Source organism: Astyanax mexicanus, chromosome 2 (genome assembly GCF_023375975.1).
Source record: "Astyanax mexicanus isolate ESR-SI-001 chromosome 2, AstMex3_surface, whole genome shotgun sequence".
Lineage (NCBI taxonomy): Eukaryota > Metazoa > Chordata > Actinopteri > Characiformes > Acestrorhamphidae > Astyanax > Astyanax mexicanus.
In genome coordinates, this window is record NC_064409.1 from 52,832,815 (window position 1) to 52,849,157 (window position 16,343).

Sequence of the window (16,343 nt, forward strand, 5' to 3'; positions counted from 1 at the left end):
TCATACTTAAGTAGCAGTAAAGTATTCAACATTTTTTGGTATTTAAGTATTGCAAGTAGTTCATTCTAAATTTTTTCTACTCAAGTACTAAAAGTAAAAGTATTGTGTTGTGTAGTTATTAGAGAAAGAAGTCAGAAGAATATCACATTGTTTACATTATTTTAAATGTTTAGGCTAAAGGACACTCACAATTAATTTGGCTGTAGCAACAGCACAAGAACAGGAATGTACAGGATAGAGTACATCTACACAAAGTCTTAAAATTAACTCACTAAACAAACTTACCCAAAAGAGAAGCTAAAAAGTAAGCCATTAGTTGATTAAAATCAACTAAAACTGTCAAAGGCCAAGAGATAAAAGCACCTTCAAACCCAGTGACAGTGTAGAGACTCTACAGGTGTGTTACTTTTTCAACATCTTTTCAGCAGATAAGGAGATATTAAAATATTTCGACGTTTTGAATTAGACAACAATGTAATGTACACAGGATATGACTGTATACATAGCCTAAAAAGCATTACAAGTACCTAACATTACGTGTTAACCTAGAAACCCATAGAATAGGGTGACCAAACGTCCGTATTTCCCGGGACATGTCCGTATTTCACGTGCTGCCCCGGGCATCCTGTTTTTTTTTTTTTTCTTCAAAAAGGAAATGTCCTGGTTTTTAAATTACCTTCATTGGACCAGAGAGCAGTAGACAGCTGCTGGGTATCTGAATGGCCTTGAAATCAGTTCAAACACCTGACTAAACTTTAGGATGCAGCTACAATCTTGTTAACAGTGCTGAAATTAAGTGGATGTTTAATCCTTAGAATGAAATGCTTTTTTTATAATTCACAAATGGAGAGTAATTTTTTTAGTTAATTGTGTCTTCATTTGGGCAATTTCTTTCATATATACATAACCATAATTAAGTTAACTTTTGAAGTTAAAAAACCTTGGATTCACAACACAGCGCAGTATAAAATAATCTAATTTAATCAATTTTTATTGTAACTCCAGTCAAAAGTGCCATATGTACATTACTGACTTATTTTATTATGTTTATTGCTTTTAAACTACTTTACATTAGGTTAAATAAAAAATAAGGTAATTTTAGTGTTAATTTGCTATTAAGCTCTATTTACCATTCTTCCAAACTGACTCTGCGGTCTTTCCGCTGTTCTAAAACTGTTAGAGTTGGTGTGCAACTGAGAGAGGAAGTGCTAATTGGAGCACAATTAGCCACAAGTTAAAAGTCTATTTAAAACCAAGAGCCATAGCATGGGGGCTGTATGAGAATTATGAGAATAAATGTGTGCAAAGTGTAAAAGAACATCTCAAATGAGGGACTGTACTTTCATGTAGGCAAAACCGAGAAAGTCAGAATGAAGAGAGACACTTATCAAAAACAAAGTGTTTTATTTTCTATTCTATACAATGAAAAACTATGGGTTGATTTTCGATTGATTAGGCCTAGACCTGGACCATGGAACATTTTCCTTTCAATTGAAAATTCAGAATGTTGTGTACAGTCTAGGACCAGGTTTAATCCTTTTTCAAACAATGTAATCAAACACTTGACGTTATACAGGCTGAGCAAATAAAGATAAAAAATAAAAAAGGTGGTTGGGAGCAGGCCAGGGATCACAGGGAGCACTGTGTACAATGCAGTCAGCGATGACTGAAAAAGCCCTGGGGGTGATTGTATTTAAAAGGCTTCAGACGATTTGGACCCCTGAAATCAAAGAGAAACTTCAGTTAGTCTGTGAATGTATAGGTTTTATCCAGTTTTTTATATATATATTTTTTTTAACAATGTAATCATATACAAATTTGTACCTGGCAGTGCGTAAGCACATTTTCTCTCTTGGGAATTCTCTTGGACCTTCTGAGCCATCACACACTTGGCTTTCAGTCTCCAGATACACATCTAGACACACACACAGACGCTGGATCTGGTTGGTGAGAAGCTGCAGACCAGGACGGGGTCCCTGGAGCTCAGACCTGAACACGTTCACCTCGCTCTCCATCGCCTGTGTGGAAAGAAGCACATCAGAAACACCACCCATAAGGAACATGGATGTGTACTTCAACATTAACATAGTCTTAATATAACTATAAGCAGTAAATATATGACTAGTGTATCTTGAAGACTTTTTGTTTTCAGGTTAAACTGTTTTTACCCGCAGGTTGTCATCCGAGCGACCACTGCGCTCACCCTTCCAGAGCAGTGAAAGAGAGAAGAGGGGCGTGATTTCTGGGTAGCGAGGGTTTAACACCACTGCAGCCTGCAGACGAGCTAAATAAGGGGGAGAGAGGGGAAAAAAAAAAAATCACTCAGGTGCTTTTGTGTACCACATACAAACAGGAGTAAACAAGAGAATGCAAATGTTTAAGTTTCTTCTGCCTAAATATACAACCCACTTCCACTCAGCAGTTTAAAACGCAAAGGTGGGAATGTGTGAGCGGGAACAGGAGGACAAGCGGACCAATCACAGCTGCAGCTGTCCATGTTGCATGACACGTAGTTACATTTCTAGAGAGGTGCGTGTTGGGCTACACTGTAGGGTCTCAGTCTACGCATAGGCCACGCCGTAGGTTTAATGCAGAAGTATAAATTGACCTTAAGATGCTCCTATGAAATCAGGTACTGATTAGTTGTTGGTCTCTGTGAGTACAGAGAGCACAGAAAGCACAGTCCTAGTTCAACTGCGAAAATACTTCACCAGGTCTATTACTTACCTGTCCCTCTCTCCACTATTGCCATGAAGAACAAGTCTGTCTCCTTAACCAGGCCAGCCTTCGCCACATGTTGCACAAAGTGCAGTTCCTAAACAGAAAAAACAGCTTGTTGTTTAACTGAAGGTCTCATAAACTGTTGATTTTGTAATTCAATTTCCACTATTGTCCCTAATTGTACTGGTTAGTGGATTATACACGATTCCTGCATCTAGATTGGGGCTGCAACTAATGACTATTTAATAGTCGACTCAACTGCCGTTTATTTGTTCGATTAGTCACAAATATTTTTTGTCATGCCTTCCATGCCTTGTACTTAATACTGGTGAGGACAGCTAAACATTTAGGCCCCAAGACCAATTTTGCAGTACATTTTGATAGTTCGAGGTACCTCTATTAAACAAGTTTATTACAGGAAACATTCACACAGGCTGGATCTTAGTTTAGTATTGTGGAGTAAAATGTGTTTGTGTTTAATGGAAACAGTGCTGATACACTGCATCTTTCTATTACCCGCTCTCTCACATGCTGCAAGTCCCACCCACACTGAAACCTCATTGGCCAACTAAGAATAAGGAGAGGTCAATCTGTATGCTCAGGATTTGTTACTCTCTCGTTGTGTGTGTGTCTTTCTCACTTGCCATTTGTCTATCGCATGCGCTCTCTCTCTCCCTCGCTCCATCACACATTGATGACAATGCTTCGACAATAAAATTTAGCATCAACCATTTTTTATAGTTAATGTTGTTGATTATGCGACTAATCGATGCAGCCCTAATTTAGATACAAATTCTACACAACAAAAGCAACAAAAACTCTATATTATTATTATTATTATGATTATTATTATTTTTAGGAAGAACATATTTCAGCAGAATTTGGCAGTATTAAATCGCATTATTTGCTTCATGTGGATGTAGAGTTCAGAATAAATTATGGTTAGGCTCAAAGCCAGCTCCTTGCTGCTGTACATGGAGTCACTTAAGCTTCAAGAACAGCTTGGGTTGATACACCAATCTTTAAGACAAGCAACAAGATGCTAATAATTATACCAGTTATTTTCACTTCTAGGCCTGAAGCCTGGCATAGTTTAGAGGTTTGCCTCCTTTAACACACCCACACTGAAAAACTTGTTAATGAGATAAATAGTTGAATCAGGCATGTACCAAGAAATCCTGATGGCTCATCATGGTCCAGCGGGCCAGACGAGAGACCACCTTGGCTGGGAACAGATGCTGACACTCACTGGAGACAGGAACTATGCTGTGCTCTACCATTAAGAAAACGAAAGAGAAGAAAAACACATTCCATCTGTTTAGTGTTAAACTAGATTAAGAGGTTTAAACAAGTTAAAAATATTAAAATATTAAAATTAAAATATTAAAATTGTTTATCCAGTGCAATGATGTACCTAGCGAGCCGAACTGTTTGTGTAAAGCTAGGCGAGACTGTAGTCGTCCTCTCAGCAGCTTCATAGTGGCTTCCATGTGACTGGCACTGAGAGAGCTGCATGCTCCTTCAGCCTGAAGCACAGTAATATATTACTTTTGTATGTATGAAACAAAACAAAAAGCAAAACAAAACAAAACACATGGCAGCAATTCACTGGGAAAACAGAGGCATTCTCTCATTTTCACAGCATTAAAAAAAAGTTAAGATATACTAGTTTAGTGATTAAAATGCTGCTATAATATGTTATGATATATAAGCACTAGAAGCCCTAAAACACTATTTTCAATACTACAGTTTTCAATACTACAACATTCTTGGCAAAACAACATACTGAAAAAGATTTTAGTTTTAAGAGCATACTACTGCAAAATTATCAAGTGTTAAATGTTAAATATTAGTATAACAGTTCTAAACAAATTGAGAAACAAAGAAACTGTATTTTTTTCCTATTGTAACATAACAAAGACTGATTTAGTATAAAATAAATATAATGTATTAATTAAAATATAAAGCAAAGAAATAAAGTAAATAGAAAGAAAATAGACCACTAGAAAAAAATAGACCACTTAAAAAAGACCACTAAAAACCCAATATAGGGATTTAAAAAAAAGGTGTGTATATCGCAATAAGGCACACCCCTAATAAGCACATTGTGTTAAATAATGGCATCATAGCAACCCACTCATACCTGTGGTCGGTCACTTGAGAACTGCAGCCCTCCCAGACATTGCACCCAATTGTATGGATGTCCAAGTTGAGACACATAATCCGCAAAAGTTATAATGCTGTGAACAAAGTGAGATAATCAGTTACTACAAAATGCTTAAAGATTCATAAGTGTAGTTTATTTATATTAACAAGCACCGCTTACCCCACTTTGTCAAACTGGTAGCGGTTGGCAGGGTTGGGGGTTTCTTGACCATGATCTGAAGCATACAGGCAGTTTAACAGAGACTCTGAGTTGAGCAGCTCCCTGTAGAGAAGAAACAGTTATTACAATAAAATACTTTTAACTACTTTTATTTTGGGTTTAGTTATTTTTTCTGACTTGAAGTCACAAGCTTACTGTTACTCACCCAGCACTCACAGCCCCTGAGAGATCTGCAGAGGCTGACACTTTGGTTTTCACAGTCAGGATGTTGAGGTTCATAAGGTAATAAAAAAATAAATGCAACACACTTCCATCTGAAGCAAACACAGGAAGAGGAGATATCTTAGTCAGGCACGTATTAATCTTCACACCTATATTTAACTTGCTCTGGTCCAAAGCAGTAAGCCTGGAACATTTTCCCAAGGAAAAATCCAAGTGTACAAAATTGTGTCATGCCATGGGAACATTATCTCTAATTATTGGACCTGTCTTGGGCAGTAGCAAGAAAGTAGTAAGAGAAAGAAGGTCCTAGGTTCTGGACTATTTGTTTTAATCTGCATACGAGTATCTTTACACCTACCCGTCATTTTTCACTAAAATCTTAAATCTTTAAGCTTATTTGCTATGGCTCTTTTAGTGTTGAAGAGGCTTTAACGAGTCCAATTTAACTGGACTAAAAAGTGCAAGTGTAAAAATGCTCCAGGATTAGAAAAATAATATTAACACAAACTAAATAAACACCTTGTTGCAAATGTAACTGTACACACAGACACATGCTTACACACCTTTGCATTTGAGGTCGATGCACAGTGAGAGAGGATGTCGTTTCAGCATTTCTTTCCGTTTGTCATCCAACTGAACACCAACTGTAGCTCGTCGTCGTTTCTAAAGAAAAGCAGACAGGTTTAGGAGAATATAATTACTATACTAATTTATTGGTTGTTCTAGACTCCACAAAACCTCCTCAAAACCCTAAATTCTATAATAACAAAAAAAAAAAAAAAAAAAACACAAAGTTATTACAATATTACTCTTCACATTTAAGGGCTTTTCATTTTTTTCATCTTACCCGTCATTATTTAGCTTATATTTAAAAGCCATTATAGGTATTAGTCACTGCTGGTGGACACTACTACAAACTGTGCTAGTGTAAATCTTCCACTCTTCATATTCACAAGTCATCAGAAGAACATCAAACAAAAAAAAAAAATAACTTACAGTGTTCTGTTGTTCCTCCTCTGCATCTGAATCGCTCTCATCATCTGAGTGAGAAAAACAACACACTATGTGAATATCCATTAATTGGCACGCATTTTTATATTGTATTATTAGATTATATACAAATATATATTAAGAGACCACTTCAGTTTTTAAATCAGTTTCTCTAACTTTGCTTTTTATAGGTACATTGTTGTTTTATTCTATAAACTAGGGACAACATTTCTACCAAATTCCAAAGAAAAATACTGTCATTTAGATCATTTATTTACAGAAAATGAGAAATGGCAGAAATAACAAAAGATGCAGAGCTTTCAAACCTCAAATAATGCAAAGAAATTGAGTTTAGAAATCAATATTTGGTGGAATAACCCTGGTTTTTAATCACAATTTTCGTGGCATGTTCTCCTCCACCAGTCTTACGCAATGCTTTTGGATAACTTTATGGCACTCCTGGTGCAAACATTCAAGCAGTTCAGCTAGGTTTGATGGATTGTGATCATCCATCTTCCTCTTGATTATTTTTCAGAGGTTTTCAATTTGGTAAAATCAAAAGAAACTCATCATTTTAAGTGCTCTCATTTTTTTCCAGAGCTGTACATATTCTGTGATTAACTGCAATTAATCACACTTTTTAAGTCACAAATTTTTATTGTGGATTTTTAAATGTGCGCAGGCACATGTAGCTACACTAAGAGCGTAGAGAACCAGAGTGTGTGTCGTGATGTACCACAGAGACCACTGGACCTAGTTCCTTTCTTTTATTAATATATTTCTGTAAGTAACGGCATAAATGTGTTTTGATGCTGCATTAGTTCATGTAAGAACTAATAAATAAGCTAGTGGAATAACCCCAGAGCGAGTCCATGTGTCCCATCTGCTCCACTGGGGCAGGACAGAATACAATGGAAATTTGGTTCAACTTGGTGTCAATCAATTAATTTGCGTAAAAAATAAAATAAAATAGCGTGTCACTGATTGCTAATTAATCGTGTGTAAACACTTTTGACAGCCTCATTGTTTGTATGTATGTATGTACATATATATACATATATATATATATATATATATATACATATGAATCTATGAAAACTATGAATAATGCACACATTTTTACCTTGTGAATCCTCAGGTGGTCTAGAGAGGGCTTTTGCTTCATCCACATCTCCACTGATCGACACACTTAGATTCTTATCTGAAATACAAATGTATTCAAATAGTCAATCAGTACAATCAATTAGGCTCATTGGAAAGTTGCAGTTTCCCCCCACTAGTCTGGGTGTAAAGGGTGTTTCTGAGACAGTAGCAGAAAAGCCTTACCACAAGCTTGTCCATAAGCATTGGCTTGCACAAATAGCACATACAGAGGGGGAGGAAGGTGACGAGCAACCTCAGCCTGCTTCTGTACACGCTCAAATGGCATAGATAAGTACTCCTGTACAGGCAATGAGGCCTGGAAGGAAGTGAGAGAGAGAGAGAGAGAGAGAGAGAGAGCAAGAGAGAGATTATCAATAGATATGGCAAAATCACACACAATAAGATTTCACTAAATCAAAATCAGTTATACTGACTACTTTTAATTTTCCTTCTGAGAAAACTGATATCTGCGTTTAGTGCCAGTTGAATTAACACAAATGTACTGTATCTCTACTGTATCTCTACTGTATCTCTACTGTATCTCTACTGTATCTGTACTGTATCTGTACTGTATCTGTATGTTACCTGCATAATAGCATGTAGGCCTGGCTGAAGACTGCCAAGATACTCTTTCTTCAGCTCAATTCCTTTTAGAATTTTTTCCTTAGAGCACAAGGAGCTCTTGTACTGCTCAGCCAACCTAAATCATAGTCATGAGAAGACATATCAATATTCACGATGAGGGCATAAGTGTATATTTCTATTACTGTTTGTTCTATGTTTATGCGTGTTACCTTTTCCTCTGCTCCAGTTCCCAGTCAAGGCGGGCAAGTGTAAGCTGGTGGGGGTCATCCTTGGTGAGATGTGGACGAGATATTTCGGCTGGAGCATCCCGAAGAAAATCATCCACACTCACTAATTCTATCTCCTCATGCTGGGACCTAAACGTATACACACATATACGCTTTGTAACATAAACATTAACCATCTAAAATACAATTCTACTTACAAATGTGCTGGGTGCACAATAACATACTGAGATCTGTTTGAGTTTTAAAGACCAAAACTTGAGTGCTCAATCCTGGTCGTGTATGTTTTAACCACATTTCACAAGCACAGATCATCCTACCATCCCTAAACTTAAGTCGAGTTGATTGATATCTGACTACATTAAGCAAAAATAACAGTGAAAGGACCACCTGCTTATTTGAATATTAACTTTTCTTTGGAAAGTTCCTTGGTAGCTTTCAATGTTTGCATATGTTTAAATTATACATTCTAATGCAAGAGCACCTTTTTACTCGCTTTGGTAGACTGCCTGTGGTAAGTATTTACAGTTAATTGATAATTTACGTAAATTATGATTAATTTATGATAATTTTATGAATGAGATTTTTTGGGAACAAGCTGCTCAAGTTTGTACAAAAACATACAGTAGTATGTTTTTAAAAGGACAATAACTTACTTAAACTCAAGGCATTTGCCAATTTCTTTCTGAAGATGCATGACCTCATACAAAAGATTCTGAAGCTGCAGATGCAGCACATCCACTTTCTGCTTCGCCTGAAGAAACAGAAGAAAAGCAGTGGGTGGGTGAGAGACTATGTGCAAATAAACTAGAAAAGGAAGAGACGAAAAAGGGTGTTTCTTGTGAGTACCTCATGCGTCTGATCACGTCCTTTCTTCAGTCTCATGTGTGCCAAACGATTCAGCTTCTTCAGGGTAATGAAATGAACACAACCTTGTCTGAGCTTCTCCTCCACCTCCTCACTCTGTATATACAAACATGGGCATTTTAGTTATGCTGTTTAGCATCAACACTCCTTTCATCTTAGCCTGGGTTTATTTTTTTTTTTAAAAAAGAAAGAAACTTACTCCTTCTTTTGCACCATTGGCTTTAAGTTCTTGTATTTCAGCCATTAGTTTTGCCAAGGAGTCACAGGTACTTTTATAAAGGACGTAATCCTGTTCCGGGTCTCTGCCTTCCAATTCCACCTCCTCGTTATACACACGCACCTCCTAATGAAAACAAGCACTCAGGAATACATAGAGGTAGCAAATATTCACCTTTACTAGCTCTTTATACCAAAAACAGGCAATGTCTGAACAAACCTCTCTCTCTTACCTACTCTATCACAAATTTAGCATTTTATACCCTGCTCTCACCCAAGTGTGTACATACAAAGAGGTGGGTGCACCAGAAATAGGCTATGTAAGTCTTTTTTTAAAGAATAGAAATTAGAGCAGAGAGACTTTTGCTGGACCTTGTTCTTCACTGACAACAGCTTCTTCTGGTCCACATTGGAGACTCCAGCTGGAAATCTTCCCTACCAATACATTTCACATGAGTGTGGCATCAAAGAATCTCCAACATTTACTATTCACTCTAAATACAACCTAAAGTCTACAGCTTTAAGGGTGTTAAATATAAGCATGTAACACCCTTGTACACCCTCTGGACACTTGGATGTCAAAATGCTAAATGGATAGAGCAAAACTGAATCCTACTGAAGTCTTACTCCTACAAAAAATATATAACAGCTATGTACATGGAATCAGTTTCTGAGAAAACAGAACAGTCTCTCCAAAATTGTCATAATTAAGAGAAGGAAGATACCACTGACCTGATCCCCTTCACCTCGACCTCGTTTAGTTTCAGGAGTCCCGCCATCACTCCGGATTACTTTTGCCTTGCGCTTTTTCAGAGTGTCAGAAGACATGGCTAGAAAAAAATTGCCAAATTAAATCAAAGAACTCAGGGATATGTTCACTAGTGAAAGTAAGAGCATTTCCACACACACAATGTGAAGTAAACTCACATAATTGGAACTAAATGTTTTGACATTACATAAGCTTGTGGAAACAATGCCACTGTAATCAAATTTATAGGTGAAAAATCTGTGTGACCTTTTTTAGGACAAGCAGTGTATTTTGTCAACTGGCACATTAAGTACATTTTAAAAATACATAGAAGTGACAGATAATGTTTAGCGCCAGATGCTGCACATCTTAACACACTATTTTGAAATTAGATGGCATGTTGATATTTAAATCATGGGAGATAAAAACTGAGTCAGGCTACTAGACACTGCATGTACACAATCAATATATTTTTGTATTGTTTTTGGCTCAAAGGCATTGGTTTAAAATCATTTACATGCACTAAGTGACTGTTCGATTTTGACAAGTTAATTTTTACATGAAAAACAACAACCTAGTTACAAAAATGCATGTAGTGCAGGGATATCAGTGCAAAAATGAGCTTTCACATTTAGTTATTTAACACTCTAATAGGTCATACTGAAACTAAAATTCTATGTGTTTTGTCATCACCAAAAGAATCACTATCGCAAAAATACCATGAAATTTCGTGGTTATTTTAGGGCCATATCACCCACCTCTATTACCAAATCCTTAACCTAACTAACTTTGTACCTAGCTAGATAGATCAAGAGATAACCTAACTAGCAGCATGGACCTTCGGAATAAGAAATGCTAATGTTAGCCTGCTAATGCAATGTTAGCTTGCTAATATTTGGAACTGGGTCTCTAAGCACAGTGTTTTGCTATTAATCAGAACGCATTTGGATGGATAAACCCGCCCCAGTGAGATGTTTGGAAATATCTGTGTAACTTTTTAAATAAATAATGTAAGAGATAAAATTTTGAGAGGAAAGACTGGAGCTCACAGGATCCACCGACTAACTAACTAATACAGCGCAAATACCGCCACGGCCCCTCACATTTAGTATAAACGGAGATTTATTTACATAAACTTAAATAACAGACATCAAAAATACTTAGCTTCAATAATCACACTTTAATCAGGCGTGAGATATTTTAGACTATATAAAACAATTACCTCAGCAGCGCGGACAGAGGGGAACGATGTGTGAATTCAGAGACTACGGTGAATCTGTATCTGAACCCTGGTTAAAATAAAAGTCTCTTTTAAAAAGGAGCTGAATTGGTGGTATACTTCGTCTGTTAAGTACTTTTGTTTGCCTCAGTAAATCTATAATTTTAACCTTTACCCTTAAAAACAGAGAATAATAATAATAATAATAATAATAATAATAATAATAATAATAATAATAATAATAATAATAATAATAAAATACTAGATATACAGCTCTGAGACCACTTCAGTTTCTGAATTAGTTTGCTATTTATAGGTATATGTTTGAATAAAAAATAATAATAAATTCCAAATAAAAATATTGTCATTTAGAGCATTTATTTGCAGAAAATGCAGAAATTAAAAAAAAAACTGCAGAGCTGTTCTTTATGGCTGCTGGTATTTACTATTAAATAATGTAGTTGTTGCCCAGAAGTGTTCTTTATTCAACGGTCAACTTAACGTCCCACATTGAAAAATATAACTTTTCGTGAAAAGCATTTCAATGTGTAAACTCGTGTTTTGTTTCCACATGCACTTAAAACACGCCGTTCTTAACGTATCAAAAAGTAAGTCTAATCTATGAAAAGACGTTGCAAATCATTAAATTCGCTTATTTACTATGTCTGTTGCAACGTCACTCTAATCCCAGCAGGACTTTTATTTTGAAACATGAACTAAAGTCCCTCTTCGCTCCCACCTGAGGAAGTCAAGTGTGTACTTACTATTGTTGTACTTAAAGAGTTAACATTGCTTTTAACGTCTAATCGGTAGTATCTGTGCAGTGTTGACTCTAAAACAATATAACGTATTGTTCACTCTGCTCAGGTTCATTGCCCAGTATTCCTCTGGGATAGCTAACTTAAGCAAATGAAAGGTACGGTTTTTTTTAGCTCAAAGGTCTGATTAGATCATTGATTAATATTCTAATCAGTTAAAGTCAGCTTACATACCTGCCAATACTCTTACTTGTATGTGTTTCAGGTGGTGCTTGTGTTGAGGGTTTTTGTAACACACCATGGCTCAGTGGCAGCCTGTAACAAATCTGAGGTTTAAACTTGTCCATCATCCGCCTGTTGTTGTTTTTTTTCTCTGCCTGCTGATCCTGGCTGGAGCCTTTATTGGAATTGGGATATACTCGAAACAACATGACATTAAGAACCCAGACATCAGCTTGGTAACTATGTTTGTATATGTTTATCAGAGTACTGAGGCTAGAAGGCTAGACCCTAAAGGAACTGGTTTGTCACACAATGTAATATTTACTATTCATAGTTTTATACAGCTTAATAATAATGCTGGTGCAACAACATTGATATGATATAAGTCTGTCTAAAGATCCTTGGTGATCAATCATCCATTACTTTGGATAACAAACATGTATTACCACATGTTTCTAGTCATCTATTCCCTGCAATGCACTTCTGTAAATCAGAATTTTATCTAATTTTACTAAATGTTTCTATAGGCCTAAAAGAGTCCTCTATATTTGTTTTAGGACTGGAATCAAATACTGGGATCAATTGCAAGCCTGAGGTACTGCACAGATGTAAACAATACAGACCTGTTGGGTGGGAAACAAGAGGATGAATCCCCTCTGCTATTAGATCATGGAGTTGGAACCTTCTCAAATGCTTCCCAAGACACTAGAGGAGTTGTTCATGTGTCCCTACTTGTACCTCTGGTGTGCACTGAAAATGATCCAAGTCACAACAGCATTAGTGCTACATTATTGGGAAGCCAGTTAGGCCTAAAGGGTGTGTATGTGCTCCTGTATTTGGTCTATAAAAATGAATGCTATTCATTGGATTGATTTTTCAAAAACTGTCCAGCGTTCATTTATTGAACCTTTTCTCTCCCCAGGTGTTGCTGGAAAGGAGTTATTTAACATATCTTTGTTCTTGCACCTCCAATCTCAAATATCAAGCACAGTCTCTAACTCTGCCTTTGATCCAAAATTGCCTACTGAGGCTGAAACGAAGCCTTCCATGTCCTGCTTGAAAATTTCAGCTCCAGCTCACCTTCTCCCGCTGAGATCGTAAGCAACTACCAAATAGAAGTTCATAAATGTGTGTTTTTTTTTTAGATTATATACCTGTATGCTGAATTGAGTATATTTTCAGGGAACCTCCAGAATGCCCTGCAAACTACAACCCAGAGAAGGATATTTCTCCTGTCAGAGTCTTTGCTACAGAATCATACAGGCAGGATTCTGATAATGCATCTCCATGCCTCATCTTAAAGTTTACACCTGACCCCAAACTGACTGTGCTACTTACTCAGGTAAAAAACATATGATCAAATATCATAACAAATTTGAATATTATGGTCATATTCTTTTTTCTACTGTCCATCTTGTCTGCTTACTGATTATAAGAAGATTTATAGTTTTTAAATTACAGAATGTAGTCCTTTCGATTTCTCATGCTTTGTCCTCTTCTATTTACCCTATTCGTCAATAGCCAGGACTTCACAGGCCTATCATAGAGCAGGCATTTGGGTTGTTAGGTTATTCTCAACACTACTGACACAGTGATTGTGTTAATGTCTTGAACAGACACAGCAGTGCTGCTGGAGTTCTTAAACACTGTTTACTCCATTAGACAGCTACCTAGCTAGCTAGATCTACCTCGTAGATGGTAAGTCGTAGAGGTGGTCCTAACATTCTTATATAAAAAGTGCATATTACCCAGTTACTATAGCATGTGGACGCGCACACCCCAGAAACGGGTAATAGTCAACTTTAAATTTCAGTCCATCGGTTTAAAAAATAAACTTACTAAAAGATTCTTCCTTGTCAGACAAGCACTTTTATGCATCTTTTTAGACACAATCACAAACCACTACCACCACCTGTACAAAACTTTTGCTGATGTGAGGAGAATTTTATGTTTCTGGTTTCCTGCAACTTACTTTGTAGTAAATTTACTTTTGTTCTGATCCCTGACACTCACTCCACAATAAGCTATTTTTGGGAAGATTCTGAGACTAATGTATAGTTTTCCATCTTGTTACAAGTGTTTTTTTAATGTACATGTGCATGAAGGAAATCTTTTTTTGTTTTTTACTGTTATTGTACAGTGAGTTGATAAACCTTACTTTACTTTTAACATAATGCAGACTGTTTTGTGAGTCTGTGTGGTAGTGTGAGTGGGAAAAGGACACTGAAAAACATTTTTTGTTCTGGTTTTGGCTTTTTGCATATGTACCTTGTATTCAGATTTATTTGATAGTTTAGACCGCAAAAAAGAAGGCGGCAAAAAGAAATACAGTTTGGAACATTTGGATTTAATGTGGATTTTTCAGACAACTTCTAAAGACTGTGGATGTTCTAACTGCCCAAACCATTTTAAAATGTCTTTTGCATCACTCGCAACGCAACAGTAACCACATCAAATCCAGAGTAACAAAAGTCTGGAGATCCAACAGCATGGCCAGGTTACTGTCGGCCATGTTGTTACTAAAGCAACCTATGCAGATAGGTTTGTGACGCCTAAACATGCAAATTCCGTATGATCACTTGCAATTATCAGTGTTGGACAGACATTTTCAGAACTCCCTCATACCAGCAGTATGAACATAGGCTTTTCGGGTAAATAGCTAGTAAGCATTAATGCCCCACTATCTAAATAGCTAGACTGAAATGCATGCATTAATCCTAATGTGACAGTTCTACATGTGCAACAATAAGCATGAAAAAATTTTGTGCACTCACACGTCAATTTATTAGCATAATCTGTTCAGACAAATGTCAACATAGTTGCCACTTTACCTGCTTTCAGAATGTAGAACCTGATCATCAAGGAATCCTAGGAATCTGCTAGATTGTCTTTCCCATCAACCCATGTTTTTGGGTTCACACATGGGATAATCATGTTTTGTTTTACATACCTTGCCCTTTACACCAACATCGTATATCATAGTATTTTTCTCTTTGATCCAGTCTTTAATTGTCCACTATCTTGTAGCAGTTCCTTGATCAGTGCGCAGCTGGAAATGGTGTCTTTTCATACAATGTACTAACCTTTCTGCTGCATCTCCCTTCCTAGGAAGAGAAAGCACTAGCTAGATATCATCTGATGCTGGTGAGCGTTGTGCTGTTGGCTGTCTGCAGCATGATGTGCCTTACTGGAACTCTTACCTGCTCCAGGCCTCGGCGTCACCTTGCCAACGATCTTCATTTCCAAAAGGTGAGGAACCAAACACTTTATTTGATGTTCATGGATGAACTTAATTTGGTTCTTTACACAATGTGCTCAAAAATCCATAAATTTTTGTAAATAAATTGCTTGTCATGTACAGACACCTTTACTGAAATGTGCAATTTCATATTACAGGTGACTGCTGGGGTCCTGAGCATGTGACATTCATGTTGAAAAGTAAACAAAAGACCATCATTTTTTTTAAGTGTGTTTCCTATATATTTAAATTAATAAGTTTATTAAACACTTTCACTCTTTGAGGTGTAATCATTGCATTAAAATGTTGTTCCAACTTTGTCTTCCTGCTCACCTCGTCTTCTGTGCTCTGCATATTACAATTTGTAAAGACAATAGAAAAAGGATGCGTCGGATATTCAGCAACCAGAATTGTCTAAGATGGGAAAAATGTACACTAAACAATGAAGTGAAAGTGTTACAATAAATTACAATTTTGGAATGCTTCTTTAATTTATACAATGGTGAAAACGTGACGAAATGAACAAAAACCTACGACAAACTCACCTTTTGTAGAACATTTCAGAATGTCAAGATTTATACACGTATGATTGTATGTTTATTGCTGTAACCTGCCGATTCTGACTCGCACATAACACACGAGTACACGAGCGACTGCAGGTAGCTAACCTAGGTTATCTCTCTCGAAATTAATCACTGCGTGCAGTTTATGTCCGTCAGGTAGCTTCTTCAAAATCAACCAAAAATCTCTGCAATAAATCATGTTAGCCATGTATCTTCGGTTCACTAGACAGAGAATACAATTCTTTTAAACTCAGCGGGTCGAGTCGATTCATGGTCTCCACCAAAGCTGTCGTGTTTGTTA

The 16,343-nt window shown here is 36.7% G+C and overlaps 2 protein-coding genes across 3 annotated transcripts; one reads left to right on the forward strand and one right to left on the reverse strand.

Annotated features, from left to right (window-relative positions):
- Positions 1–1,384: 1,384 nt before the first annotated feature.
- Positions 1,385–11,369, reverse strand: thoc5 (THO complex 5). 2 transcript variants are annotated; one of them, XM_022672316.2, is made up of 21 exons: positions 11,265–11,369; positions 10,027–10,124; positions 9,667–9,729; positions 9,278–9,421; positions 9,061–9,174; positions 8,868–8,965; positions 8,197–8,343; positions 7,988–8,102; positions 7,586–7,718; positions 7,383–7,460; positions 6,266–6,309; positions 5,833–5,932; positions 5,253–5,361; positions 5,048–5,149; positions 4,865–4,961; positions 4,136–4,247; positions 3,891–3,994; positions 2,728–2,815; positions 2,169–2,284; positions 1,825–2,018; positions 1,385–1,720 (listed from the first exon to the last, which is right to left on the reverse strand). In XM_022672316.2, exons 2-21 carry the CDS (start codon positions 10,120–10,122, stop codon positions 1,657–1,659), a joined length of 2,118 nt encoding a protein of 705 aa, XP_022528037.1. In that variant the 5' UTR covers positions 10,123–10,124; positions 11,265–11,369; the 3' UTR covers positions 1,385–1,656. The 2 variants fall into 2 exon arrangements, with proteins under 2 accessions (XP_022528037.1, XP_007244359.1); XM_007244297.4 differs by lacking the exon at positions 9,667–9,729.
- Positions 11,370–11,988: 619 nt separating this feature from the next.
- Positions 11,989–15,798, forward strand: zgc:158398 (TMEM219 domain-containing protein). Its single transcript, XM_049474537.1, has 7 exons — positions 11,989–12,177; positions 12,285–12,477; positions 12,799–13,057; positions 13,164–13,338; positions 13,424–13,583; positions 15,350–15,490; positions 15,638–15,798. The coding sequence occupies exons 2-7, from the start codon at positions 12,319–12,321 to the stop codon at positions 15,662–15,664; spliced, it is 921 nt and encodes a 306-aa protein (XP_049330494.1). The 5' UTR covers positions 11,989–12,177; positions 12,285–12,318; the 3' UTR covers positions 15,665–15,798.
- Positions 15,799–16,343: the final 545 nt, after the last annotated feature.

What these genes read in the sequence shown, in the direction of transcription:
- thoc5 (XM_022672316.2), bottom strand. Translation starts at nt 10,122, where the DNA reads ATGTCTTCTGACACTCTGAAAAAGCGCAAGGCAAAAGTAATCCGGAGT. An exon ending in CATCGACCTCAAATGCAAAG is followed by an intron (nt 5,362 to 5,832) that starts GTGTGTAAGCAT and finishes TGTTTGCTTCAG; the next exon opens with ATGGAAGTGTGTTGCATTTA. An exon ending in AATAGTGGAGAGAGGGACAG is followed by an intron (nt 2,285 to 2,727) that starts GTAAGTAATAGA and finishes CCCCTTATTTAG; the next exon opens with CTCGTCTGCAGGCTGCAGTG.
- zgc:158398 (XM_049474537.1), top strand. Translation starts at nt 12,319, where the DNA reads ATGGCTCAGTGGCAGCCTGTAACAAATCTGAGGTTTAAACTTGTCCAT. An exon ending in AGAACCCAGACATCAGCTTG is followed by an intron (nt 12,478 to 12,798) that starts GTAACTATGTTT and finishes TATTTGTTTTAG; the next exon opens with GACTGGAATCAAATACTGGG. An exon ending in ACGATCTTCATTTCCAAAAG is followed by an intron (nt 15,491 to 15,637) that starts GTGAGGAACCAA and finishes TTCATATTACAG; the next exon opens with GTGACTGCTGGGGTCCTGAG.